This window comes from Sander lucioperca, chromosome 19, assembly GCF_008315115.2.
Source record: "Sander lucioperca isolate FBNREF2018 chromosome 19, SLUC_FBN_1.2, whole genome shotgun sequence".
Taxonomy (NCBI): Eukaryota; Metazoa; Chordata; class Actinopteri; order Perciformes; family Percidae; genus Sander; species Sander lucioperca.
The window spans coordinates 8,301,791-8,315,471 of record NC_050191.1 but is presented as its reverse complement, the minus strand read 5'-3'; the positions used below and the strand labels follow the sequence as shown (position 1 = coordinate 8,315,471).

At 38.2% G+C, this 13,681-nt stretch overlaps 1 protein-coding gene across 8 annotated transcripts in view; it reads left to right on the top strand.

The window, feature by feature from the left end:
• Positions 1–13,681, top strand: part of LOC116066336 (DNA (cytosine-5)-methyltransferase 3A-like) — a 51,923-nt gene that overhangs the window by 30,309 nt on the left and 7,933 nt on the right. For all 8 annotated transcript variants that reach the window (XM_035995785.1, XM_031322344.2, XM_035995786.1 and 5 more), the window contains 13 exons: positions 3,777–3,977; positions 4,633–4,791; positions 5,623–5,730; positions 6,243–6,390; positions 6,587–6,730; positions 6,889–6,933; positions 7,781–7,860; positions 8,724–8,836; positions 9,801–9,984; positions 11,290–11,374; positions 12,178–12,323; positions 12,540–12,630; positions 12,800–12,948. In XM_035995785.1, the coding sequence (XP_035851678.1) occupies positions 3,777–3,977; positions 4,633–4,791; positions 5,623–5,730; positions 6,243–6,390; positions 6,587–6,730; positions 6,889–6,933; positions 7,781–7,860; positions 8,724–8,836; positions 9,801–9,984; positions 11,290–11,374; positions 12,178–12,323; positions 12,540–12,630; positions 12,800–12,948 (1,653 nt within the window). The remainder of the gene's footprint in view (positions 1–3,776; positions 3,978–4,632; positions 4,792–5,622; positions 5,731–6,242; positions 6,391–6,586; positions 6,731–6,888; positions 6,934–7,780; positions 7,861–8,723; positions 8,837–9,800; positions 9,985–11,289; positions 11,375–12,177; positions 12,324–12,539; positions 12,631–12,799; positions 12,949–13,681) is intronic.

The following is a 13,681-nucleotide window of genomic DNA, read 5'->3' as shown; positions in this document are numbered from 1 at the left end:
TGTCATCAGTGAGTCATCCGCATCCCTGAGAGCAGCAAAGCTTTCTGATGGAGTGTTTCAATCAGCTGATGTTGCTAGGCAACAAACACAGTTTCATTCAGTAGGCAGGATTTTTGGATGATATCTCCTAGCAACACGAGTCACGTCCAAGTCTTCTAATGAGATGATCCGGTCTGGATACTGACAGAAATGATCAAGTTCCCTTCACAACAACAACAACCACGTGTGGGTGAGGTGAGGTGAAACTCAAATGATTGCTGCAGGAAAATGTGGTCCTTGATGTAGAAAATATTATATTTACTAATACATCAATGAAAAGTATAAATAAGAAAATAGTAAGATGTGTTCAATGCAGTTCAATTTAATACAACTATTTATCCCCAGAAAGGCAACACAGCTACAGTAACAAGTTCAAGAGTAACAACTCTGTATGTTAAAACAAAATCTATAAAAAAAAATCTATGTTTAAAAAAATGTGGAATTGGTAATAAATACATTCAAATATAAATATCTAAAAAAAAAACATCCATTGTGTAATGAAGCTGTACAAAAGCTAATCTTTAATCTTTTAATCTTTAAGCTCACTTTAAGTCTTAAATGAAAATGAATTCTAAAATGAATCAAAATCAAATATTAGCAACATCAAAGAGTTCCAAAAATGGGAAATACATGCAGCATACAACTTGAAAATGTCAAAGCAAAATATACACTAACAAAAAGTTAAGTAAGTTCCTTACTATAAACTGATTCTATACAGTAAATACTACATACTAATCCTCATAGTACACTGTTTTAGCAGTTAGTACACGTACAACCAATCAGACTTCAATCAGTCTGTGACTTTGGGATGTCACTGTCAATTAAACTTTACAAATAGACAGCATTTTATTTTATAAAATAAGATCCTTTTTGTTTGGCAAACCATTTCATTTCACCACCATCCACAATTAATTTAGTATTTTCCAACTGTGAACAGCTTCTCCATTTCCTTTGTGCATTTCCTTGTGTCAGAATAGTGTTTGTATATAGTGTAATATTTAGTATGCATACTGTCCAGTGTGAGTATACTTCATTTTGTCACTGTTTGAACACACTACATACTCAAAACCTGCTTACAGTTTGAATGAAGTATTGATTCCCACCGATACTTCAGTTTAGTTGTAGGAAGTCAAAATCCAGACTTCTCGTTCAAGCATCCCAGATGTTTTAGAAACTAGTGAAGACATGTGGAGTTTCCCTTACTGTGCGTGTGTGTGTGTGTGTGTGTGTGTGTGTGTGTGTGTGTGTGTGTGTGTGTGTGTGTGTGTGTGTGTGTGTGTGTGTGTGTGTTGGTCAGTGTGTTTGTGTGTGTGGTCTGTCTATGATCCATGTAACAGGCTGATTAGGATTTTATGAGGTCAAAGGTCAACAGAAGCGGTGGAAAAGTGAACTTGTGACATCAGGGTCAAACAGAGGAGAGAACTGTCAAGACCCGACACTCTCACTTTTACTGTCTCACTTCCACTTGAATTTATGCCACCATCCCTCCCCTTCCTCCCATGTTTATTTCTTCCTTTCTGGGGGAATTGTTTCACACATTGAATACATTAGATGGTGGTTTCAGTTAGCTAGACTGGAAACAAATAGGTTTTCTCCAGTATTGAAGAAGAATGTTTTTAGGTTATTGATGATCTGGAGGAGTCGTGGGATTTTACATCTGGGCTAGCCTGGGAAAACCCTGACGAACTTCTGGCATTTACATTCAACATGACGGCCACCGAAGCGCAGCAACCTGTTGATGCCGCTGTCGCTGCTACGTCACCTGGATCGTTGGTCTGATTGGTTGAAGGACTATCCAATTGCGCCCAGAGGCATTTGAGTGGCGTCCGTTGGTGACGCCCCTTTGGAAATGAGCTGTGAATGAAGCTTGCCCAGACCCACTCTCAGTTACAACTGAGAGTGGGTCTGGTGTCAACCAGGCTACATCTGGGCCACAGTGAGATTCTCGCAGTGTAATAACCAGTGAGGTCATGATTATTTGTTAAATGTCTCTCGTTTGAAGCCGAGCGCTCACTGCTGCTGTGTTTCTACACCGGATTTCTCAGATATCGCTTGTCAAACAAAAAAATATCAGCAGTACGGTGACTTTTATAATAATAATAATAATAATAATAATTTTATTTATGGGCACATTTCATAGCACTCAAGGACACCTTACAGTTAAAACAAGCAATCTTCTTATCTTCTATTACTGATGGCTATTACTGCTTATCAGAGCTTACTGTAGTATTGCACTATTGATACACTAGGTCAAAACAGTATTGCAGTATAACAATTAGTGATAGTTGTAGAAAAACAGAGTTTACTTTGCGCTGCATCTTCTGCTTGTCTTCTTATCTTCCACTGAACATGCTCCACTGTCTTTCCATCTGTATTTCATTCCTCAGTCTTATAATATAATCCTATTTACTCTCTCTCTTTCCCTCTCCCTGTCTTCTCTCTGTCTCTCTCTCCTGAACCCATTGAACTGCCCCCTAACCGCGCCCTTTCTCCCCACTCACTTCCTGTTTAGAGGAACAATTAAAGGACTGTTCCTACAGTCGGGGGCACTGAGGCCTTGATCTAGAGCAGCCACTACATTAGCTGGAAAGACCCACGTAAATCCTAAATTATACAGGACCTCCTTGAAAGACAGCGTTTGTGCCTGTAGAGCAACAGGAGTAAAACAAAAAGGTGATGATAGGTGAACACATGAGGGGATGATGCCCTCAGCAGGCATTAAGTCAGACATGATCAATGACAGTAACATGTAGTGAAGACAGACTGGAGCTGATATGATAGTTGACAAAATGATTATTCAGTGTTGAAACTTTGCCTTTACCTCATCCTTTACACATGTAGGTTTGATGATCATATGTCGGCATCTAATTAAAACACATACCTGCGGATAAACTGACAGCTATGATGCAGTTGACTGTTTACATACTGTACATTAGATTAAATTAGATTCATTGCACACTGTACACAGTAAGTACCAGTACAACGAAATGCAATTTAGCATTTAACTAGATAGTGCAAATAGTTGCAAAGTAAATAAACTAGAATTTAAATAGCTACTAAAACACTAAAAAATTAAAACTTTGTCCCATAATCTGCGTTAGAAAGACTATGGGATATCATTTGGATACCATACCACACTCACATGCAGAATAAATAAATGAGTAATCTATTATCTATTTGTTATCTAACTGTATCAGCTCTGGTGTAGGAGGAGGCTAAGTCATGCATGTGGGGGCGTTTTCCCCAAAAGAAAAATTTGACAAAGAGTCAGCTATAAATGGTGGATCCTGTGTAGTGAGTGTAGGCAAAAGTGACATAGTGCAGGAGTTAGTAGTATAACAAGGACATTTGTTTGCCTTGTAATTACCACAGATAAGTAAAAAAATTTTGTTTAGGAAATAAGTTCCACATTAGAGAATAACAGAATAAGTAGAAACCACTTGAAATGAAAGTAAGTGTGGTTTTTTTTCAAATTTTCAATTAGCTCTTAGAGGATTAATGGGGAATTATAGCCTATTAAGCTTGGGTGCTAGTCCCATGGTAGCCATGCTTGTGTAGCCTTTTATTGTTTTTTGCTGTAGTTAACTTTACCTTAGCATGGAGTCAAATAGATTTCAGAACAGGTCCAACCATGATGCAAGGATAGATATACAACACAGCAATGTGAAAATAACAGACACATGTTCAAATAAAAATAAAAAAATGAAAATAAAATGGTCTCTGTTCTTCCCTCACAGGCAGAGCGACGTGCGTACAGAGAGGCGGAGATGAGCATGATGGACAACCTATCAGAAGGCGACTTTCAAAAAGAGGAGTCAGCCAGCCCTGCCCCTCCCCATTCACAGCAACAAACAGCCCCCGCCTCGCCGACAGTTGCCGTGACACCGGAGCCAGTTGCCAGGGGAGAACGGCCCCTGCCCAGGGAGATAGAGTACCAGGTAAAATGATTAATGGATGAAAAATTACTATCTATGTAATCTAATAAATCAATGTAAGATGCATATGTTAAGAGTTCACCAGTGGAGAAAATGTACAAAGCCCCAGAAGTCCCAAAAGATATTTTTTTATTTTTTGTATCTTGTACACACAAAGTAATAATTTGTGCCCACAAGTTACTATCCTGTGCACACAAGATGAATATAGTCTTTCTGGAGTTCAGGGGCTTCATAGAAAGAACATATTTTACTCATTGCTTTACTTGTAGAAACTGAACCAATAAATTGTGCTTTAAAGCAACATTTGGGAGAGGTCCAGAGATGAATGGCTGATGTAATAAAGTAAAGGTACAACAATCTCTCAAGGCCAAAAATGGAACAAACATAGTCAAAGCACAAAATATTCCATTTTAGGCCTATTTCCTTTTATTACAACAATAAAAATTAGACACTAAAATTCAGTGTAAATGTTTTAGTTTGTAGCTGTGTTTAATGTGTTGCAAACTATATTTACATTACTTGGGACATTATTGTAAGTTGTATATGTGTTATTATTGGAAGGTAGAAGATTTGCCCTATTCATTAGCTGCTGAATGTATGTATCATCTTATATCTTGAGTGCAGATTGAAACTGGACTTGTTTTCTGTGTGCTAACAGGATGGCCGAGGTTTTGGCATCGGTGTTCTGGTGTTTGGGAAGCTGCGAGGTTTCTCTTGGTGGCCCGGCAGGATTGTTTCCTGGTTGATGAGCGGCCGAAGTCGAGCTGCAGACGGAACTCGCTGGGTGATGTGGTTTGGAGACGGAAAGTTCTCTGTGGTGAGTAGTTTTATTTAGGAACCCTAAATAAAATGATTGAATACTTGTACAATGTGCGTTTAATCTCCATCTGAGTCACATCAGATTCTCAGAAAGTCCTTCCACAAAGAGTAAAGGGAGAATGTCTGTTGTTGTAGTTTTTAGGTTTATTCATGCAGTAGTATGATTTTAACACCCCAAGCCCCACTATTTCAATGTTATGCTTTTATAGACACCAGAATACTGTCCCAGTTAAAGCATGTAAAAGCTTTTCACATAAATGTTACTTTTATTCTGTTGTTAACATCTTAGTGTAGAAAGATCAATTTTACACTTCATTTGTTCTTAGCAGAAACTTAGGTAAGTTCATATGGTTCTTTACTTTGATTTGATACAAGATGACCTTGATTTTTTCCTTTTAATTTTGCCTTATTTCAATTTGAAATTAGAAACCCCCATGAGACGTGGCCGGGTTGGCTCAGTGATAGAGCAGGCGCACATATACTAAGAGGTTTATGCCTCGACGCAAAGGTCCAGGTTTCAAATCCGACCTGTGACAATTCCCTGCATGTCTTCCCCCTCTCTCTCCCCTTTCTCACCTAGCTGTCCATCAAATAATGGCAGAAAAAGCCAAAAAAATAATCTTAAAAAAAAAAACATGAGACAGATATCATCCTGCACCAAGGCCCTTTGCCTTTTGAGACATCTTTCCTAAAAAGATACGTTCTTCCTGTGGCACATAAAATTACCTTAATTAAGGATTTCAAGGACTTGTTGAGAATCTGTTTAACCGTTTTTTTCTCCAATAATTTCTGGCTCTTCCTTTTTCATTAGAATTTCTTTGTTTTGCAGGTTTGTGTGGAGAAGCTGATGCTTCTGAGCTCTTTCTCATCTGCCTTCCACCAGCCCACCTATAACAAACAGTCTATGTACCGGAAAGCCATCTTCGAGGCTCTGCAGGTAAACCACCCTGAGTCATTTTTGAGGGCTGATAATTGTATTTTTCTGTTGCTAAACTTATTGCATTTCTCTCTGGATAAAATCCAACTTCTAAAAAACCAATATAAAAATGTGCAGATCCGAAAGGTCATATTTTACTCATTCGTTTCTTATGAAACAAGATCTGCATTTGCATTTGTGGAGGTGTTGTTCTCATCTAGCTCTGCCCACAATTTATAAGTGGGCACATGTGGGTACATCTCATATTTTTGTGGGTATTTTTTTGATCCAGCAATGCTTAGTTTTAAGCAAGTAATACAGAACACATGGTAATTTACTTCTTCCATGGCAGGTTATCATTCACTTGAATTTCCATAAAATTATAAACAAGCAATGAAGGATTTGTAGACTAAAACCTGCACTTATTTTTCACTTTGCTACTTCATGTAGAGCCATAATTACCGTATTTATCCTTCCTACTTGTCGTGTTTTTACTGTTTGTGTACTGAACTGCGTGTTTATTTTGTGTCTAGGTGGCCAGTGTACGGGCGGGGAGGCCAGTTCCTTCCTGTGATACAAGCGATGATGCAGAGGGGGTGGACATTCAAACCAGACAGATGATAGAGTGGGCCATGACCGGCTTCCCACCCAATGGTCCACAATCACTGGAACCTCCAGAGGGTATACACACATTCAATTTAATATAACATTTATGGGGATGAACACATCCCCTCCCCCCCTCATATTGGAACAGGGGTTGTAGGAAATTAAGATGTGTTCAGGTGTGTGAACTGTCCAGTGTCTTATTTCTCCAACATCACACAGTCATTGTGACTCCCATATGATATTAAAGACCACTGTTCTTATATCTCCACAGAGGAACAAAATCCATATAAGGAAGTGTACCCCGAGATGTGGGCGGAACCTGAGGCAGCGTACACGCCTCCACCCGCCAAGAAACCACGCAAGAACTCAGCTGAAAAAGCAAAGATCAGGGAGGTGATCGACGAAGGGACCAGAGGTAAACATACAAACTTGTATTTCAAAAATGAACCTACAAATTTCTTAGTATGTTTATTTAAACAACGAAGCACCCAGAATATTATATCCAAAATATATATATATATATATAGATCAAAATGGTGTGTTGATGTGTTCTTACGTATTTTTTTGATACAGAGAGACTCATATGTGAGGTCAAAAAGAAGACCAGGAACATAGAAGGTAAATGTTTTTTTTCAAGCATTCAGCCTTTGACTTACACAAATATTTTATACAGTGTGTTTTACACAAGGTTTACTGGCTATAGAGTTGATTAAAAGCTCATTCTCATCACCTGCCCCTTGTTACAAGTAATATTTTAATGGCTGCTAAATAGTGTTAACAATCACGATTTGTCAAAACCTTAATATAATATCCCTTTAAATGGGTTGGAAAGGTGTAAAACCATTCAATATAAGTCCTACATCATTATTGAAGAAAATATTATCCCTCTGGAGCAATAATCTTTTGCAAACAAAATGTCATTGCCATCACAATACATACAGAGTTTTTTCTCTCCATTCTCAGCCAATACAGAGGATAACTTTGATTTCATCTTGAAATGTTATTAACCTTGTTTATCACATTATAAGTTGTTTTGTTCATGTTTAATACAGATATAAGGCCAATTAGGGTCCATTTTACACATTTTGCATCAGTCAAAGAGAGTCATGCCTAAATTGAGTTTCAGTGTACAGCTGTTCAAAGTGTTTCTGTAGTTCAGGGCTTAGTTTTGTTCTTGTTTACATTTTTGGCATTTAGCCTATTCATTTATGCAGCAAGAGATCAGCAGCCGAATAATTCACTGGTGGACTGGAGTAAGGACATTCAAAATAGATTATAAGATGAGAAGTTATAAATCAAAGCACCTAAAAGTAATTATTGAGTCTTTGTTATTGATCATAAGTACATTGTAGTTATTTGGGGCAGTCAAATTCTTACTTGTACCTTTTAATGCCTCCATTGATGTAATCAAAGGGCTAAACAAAGTGTTAAATATAATATTGTGATCATGTCTGTGTTTGTTCAGATATCTGCATCTCCTGTGGAAGCCTCAACGTCTCTCTGGAGCATCCTCTCTTCTTAGGAGCAATGTGTCAGGGCTGCAAAGTAAGAAACCTTTGATCATCTGAATGCACTTTAGGTTGGGCGACAATTCAACATTATTATCATTGAATTGTGTGAAATTGATATAATCATATTGTTATGTGATTTTATAAAATTATTTTACAAAATCATTTAAAAAAAAAAATTTTTTGTCCAAATAAATAAATCCAGCAAATTACAGTCAAAAACAAAGTGAGTTACTGAAGTATTTCTTTCATGCGTAAAACTGTTAATTATATTAAACATCAGTTTGATGATTTTACATCGTCATATTGATATTGGAAACATTTTCTTATTGGTATTATGACATTAATTTCAAATGCATCACCCCAGCCCTAGTAATAATGGATATATTGATACACACAGGAAGTTAAATACATGTACCAAACACTATCTGCATACAGACTAAGGCAACAACTAATTACGACTACGAAATCCGACTATTTTTATTTTTAATTAACAGATTATGCATTTTGTCTGTAAAAAATTGAGAAAAATGTCCGACATAATTTTCACCCACGGTGACCTCTTCAGATTGTTTGATTTGTTAGTCCAACAGCCAAAAATGCTAAATATATTCAAATCACAAAGATATAAAACAGAGAAAAGTCTTAAATCCTCACATTTGAGAAGCCGAAACCAGAGAATATTTTACCTTCAACTTCAACAAAACATTAGAACAACAAATGTCTCAGCTCCTGTGGAAGTTGCACTTCGAAAGCAATACAATCTTGTTGAATATTGGTGACGCCTGTGATACAGTATTACACAGACACATGGAAACAGTAGAAACACCAGATTTCATAGACAACATAGACACACTCCATCTGTGCCTCTCTTCTGATTCTGTTTTGTTTCTCTGGCAGAACTCGTTCCTGGAGTGCGCCTACCAGTACGACGATGACGGCTACCAGTCCTACTGCACCATCTGCTGTGGAGGAAGGGAGGTGCTCATGTGTGGCAACAACAACTGCTGTAGGTCAGTATGAAACTGTATATAAACACCATCGGGTTTGGGATTGGCAAGCAGCTTCTGCTTGTGGCCAGGACAAGGTTTTGGATTTCACATCGACACAAACAATTTACCCATAAATGTCAAAATGGGATGTATGGCTCCTTTCATTGGCAATTGAGTCAGACGATTCATGTGGAGCTGATTTATTTATGTAAATATACAGTTTATTTTGACAACCAGGCGCTGACCTCATCTCTGCACACATTCAACAGCTCAACACATTAGATATTGGGGGTCATGCAGTGGAAGAAGTTCTCATATCTTAGTAGCAATACTACAGTGTAAAAATACTCTGTCCTGCATTCAAAATCTAAAAGTAAAGTATGGAGTTTGTCTCTAATAATCATACAGTTTTTAGAGTTTGATTAATTGAATTGAATAAGCTTTTTTTATTGTATTTGACAGTATTGCAGTTTAGAAAGAGGGGGTGATGACATGTGGGTGGAAGAAGTATTCAGATATTTTACTTAAAGTAGCAATACTACATTGTTAAAATACTCTGTTACAAGTGAAAGTCCTACATTAAAAATCTTACTTAAGTACAAAAGTATTAGCATCAACATATAAAGTACCAAAGTACCAAAAGTAAAAGTACTTTCAAAGTGTAGTGGATAAGAAGTATAAAGTAGCATAAATGGAAATACAAAAAAGTACATTTCATATACTTTACAGTTACATTGCATTAATTGAGTCACGATAATAAACGTCATCCCAAAACTGCTTCAGATACTGAGCACAAAGCACCACCTACTATGTAAGGAAATATTATCTAGCGAAATTAGAAGATTAAATCAGTCCACAAAATAATTTATGGATATTTGTAAAACGAAAATTACAAAATCATAAGCAGTAATAAATACACAGGTCTCATAGTGTGTGTGTGTGTGTGTGTGTGTGTGTGTGTGTGTGTGTGTGCGCGTGCACGCAGGTGTTTCTGTGTGGAGTGTGTGGACCTGTTGGTCGGAGCCGGCTCGGCGGCGGCAGCCATCAAAGAAGACCCGTGGAACTGCTACATGTGTGGGTCCCGGACCGCCTACGGGTTACTGCGGCGACGGGACGACTGGCCCTGCAGACTACAACACTTCTTTGCCAACAACCATGAACAGGACTTTGTGAGTCTGACAGTTGCCTTGTTTCCATTCATTTAATTCCTGCTCTTTATACAATATATAGTCACGCTTTGCCAGACCTTCCTCCACAGCGCTGCAGAGGAGGGTCTGGCTAGTCCACACAGCCTTCCGGGATGGTTTATTGGCATTTCTTTAAACCAATCACAATCGTCTTGGGAACTTGTTTTGGTGGAACATGTGTACGTTTAAAAGGTGTTTCAGTCGTGCAACAGAAAACTCAGATTGGACAGATAGTCTAGCTAGCTGTCTGGATTTACCCTGCAGAGATCTGAGGAGCAGTCAACCATAGTCCTCAGAAATCCACCAGAGTTTAAAATGCCAACACAAAGAAAGCGGAAAGTAACGGACATCCGGCCTAAAAGAGTGACATCCGGCGGAATTTCCGGCGGCAACGGAGCAATCCCGGAAGTGGAACGTCGTGGATATAGACTATACAATATATAACACATATTAAATTATTATAAAGATAACAGTTTTCTTGAAAAGGAGTTCCTGATACTGTTTATAGTAGTACAGTAGATATGATTGTAATTTGCATCCACAAAGTTTAATGATGAATTACATCAACGCAGATAAAGCCTACTTAAATATGGAGTAAGGAGTGTGTCCCTAGAATAGTTAACAAGTTTTATGTTTTTCAAAGAAAGCTCTTATATATTGATACATTAAACAAATGCTAATTAAATTGCCTTCTTTTTAAGAGAGTGGAAAAACTATTTCGATTTTTTTCTTTGTCAGTGTAGAAATACTCTGTTAGAAGGAAAAATCCTGCATTCAATATCAGTTGTCGTAAATTTGATATATTTGCCATCCTAATCTAATCTGCTATCATAACCTTGCTGAAATACATCATAGTTAAACGGGAAAATATCTGGAGATCAGTGATGCTTCTGTTCTCGGGCTCATCAGCTCTAAATTATCCATGAAGAACACATCAAAACAGAACATGTTCACATTCAATTATTGATGTTCTTCAGCCAGACTTTGTGCCAAAAGATCAGATCATCATCATGAATAAAGCTGATGGGTTATGTGCAGCTCTCTCTACATACTGTAAAGCCTAAAATGTATCTAATCTTGTTTTAAATAAATTCGAACAACATAAAAAAGAATAAACAAAAAAACTTAAAATACAAAACACAAAAGTAAATAAGTATATATAAATGCAAGAATAAGCCAAATAAATAAATACTCTTGTCCGAAAGGGAGTAGGAAGAAGCAAAATGCTTTTTCGGGTCCTACCCCTTTTCATCAATGTCTTTTCTTCCTTTTAATTCTCTCTTTTAGGAGCCAGCCAAGTTGTATCCTCCAGTTGCAGCAGAGAAGAGGAAACCAATCAGAGTTCTCTCCCTGTTTGATGGCATTGCCACAGGTACATATGTGTAGGACGATTATATTCATTATCAAATTAATCTACTGATTGTCTGTCAGTCCACCGCTTTTTGTCCGGACTGAAATATATCTACAACTATTGGATGCATTGTCCTAAAAGTTAAACAGACATCCATGATCCCCTCAGGATAAATTGTACTACTTTTTATTTAGCATCATCATTTAAATGTGTCTAATACTCTGGTTTGTGAAATAATTCTTCCAAAACTGGAATGACATTCCCGTACATCCTCAGCTGATCTTTATGTTTAGTGCTAATTGGCAAAACTTAGCATACACGCTAAACCAAGATGGTAAACCCCTGGTGACACCTGACAACCTAATACCATTAAAGAAAACATTGAAAATGTCCCCAGCACAAGGTTCCAAGGCCGCAAGTCTTTAAATTGTTTGTTTTGTCCAAAAGCCCAAAATATTCAATTAACATTGATATAAAACAAAAGAGAGAGAGAGAGAGAGAGAGAGAGGCTAGAGCTGGAGAATGTTTGATATTTTTATCGAATAAATGACTTAAATTATTGATTTATTAAAAGGTTGTTGCTGGCTGATTTTCTGTCAATAAACTAATCAATCATTCAACTAATCATTTCAGCTCTAGATGTGTGTGAGACTGTAACAGAAACTTTGAGGAAAAGTAATTGTTTTTGGTCTGAATGCTAGAGTAAAGTAGTTATTTTTGCAGTGAATGCTCCCACTGTTTTTAATCTTTATTTAACCAAATTAATGTGTGTGTGTGTGTGTGTGTGTGTGTGTGTGTGTGTGTGTGTGTGTGTGCGCACTAAGGTCTGTTGGTGCTGAAGGATTTAGGCATGCAGGTTGACAAGTACGTGGCTTCTGAGGTGTGTGAGGACTCCATCACTGTCGGCATGGTCCGACACCAGGGTCGCATCATGTATGTGGGTGACGTACGCAACGTAACACACAAACATGTGAGTGAAACTTTGTTTCTAGGATTCAAGGCAGAATAAATTGTCATGTGTAACATTGTGGAGACATTCACACATCAAAACACACAATATGCATTAAGTGTAAATACAGCATAAAGGAGAAATGCTTATTTCTTCTTACATGCTAGTTGATTGTTTTTGATTGTTCTACTGCTTCAAACTGCTTTTTAACCCTTCTTTCTGTGCTCATGCTGTTAGATCGAAGAGTGGGGACCATTTGACCTGGTAATAGGAGGAAGCCCCTGCAACGACCTCTCCATAGTCAACCCTGCAAGGAAAGGCCTTTTTGGTAAGAAGCAGTCTTCAAATCTGTCTGGGTTGACAGTCCCACCAGAGTAAATTAAAAAACTTGAAGGGACCAAGTGAAATTAAATATTAATACCACAAATGCTCAGAGGCACTGATGTTCTTCGTGTGAAATGAAATATGGACCCTGAACTTTCTCTCTTTTCCCGCAGAGGGAACCGGCCGGTTGTTTTTCGAGTTTTACCGTCTTCTGCACGAGGCTCGACCAAAAGCAGGCGACGAGCGTCCGTTCTACTGGCTGTTTGAGAACGTGGTCGCTATGGGAGTCAGCGACAAACGGGACATCTCCCGCTTTTTAGAGGTACAGGGGCATGAACACAGCCACGACAGTTATAAAATACATACATATACATAAAGATTCCAATCAATCACACACATTTAATCAGTGTGTGATGACTGAAGCAGGAGAGAGAAGAAATATAAAGTCCCAGGCAGATGCTCTATGTCACTGCTCTGTCAGGAAATGTAAGCCACCTACCTTATAATGCATTTTGACTATAGAGAGTTTTTTAGATGCTTAACGAGGCTTTTTATAGCCACGCAAGCAAAAAATGGGCCGAATACATCAAACAGACTGTACAACAGCAGGGGAGACCACAGACTGTCCCATTCACACTGACCTGGCAGCTTTGCCCCACGCCCACCCAATACACACACACACACACACACTACCCTCTATCTTAAAGGACAATTCCGGCCAATTTTTACGTTAATCTTGATCGCTATAAATATGCGTGTACTTTCGTTTGAAAAAAACCCGACCCGAATTGGTGTAGGCAACACGGAGTCGCTGCAGCTACGTGTACAAGCTTCCACTGAGCTAAAACGGCAGTTGTCAGGGCAAGTTTTAGAGTGCCTTTGTGCTTCTTAACAGACACAAAATGCAATTAAAATGTCTTTGCAACATGAACAGGGCCCTTACGTGACAACAAGATGCATTTTCAACTCAGACATTGTTTTAATTCACCTACCCTGTCTCGATTCTGCTGGTTGCTAGCTCGCCCTGTTAGCTGCTAGCTGCCGTCCGTGATAAG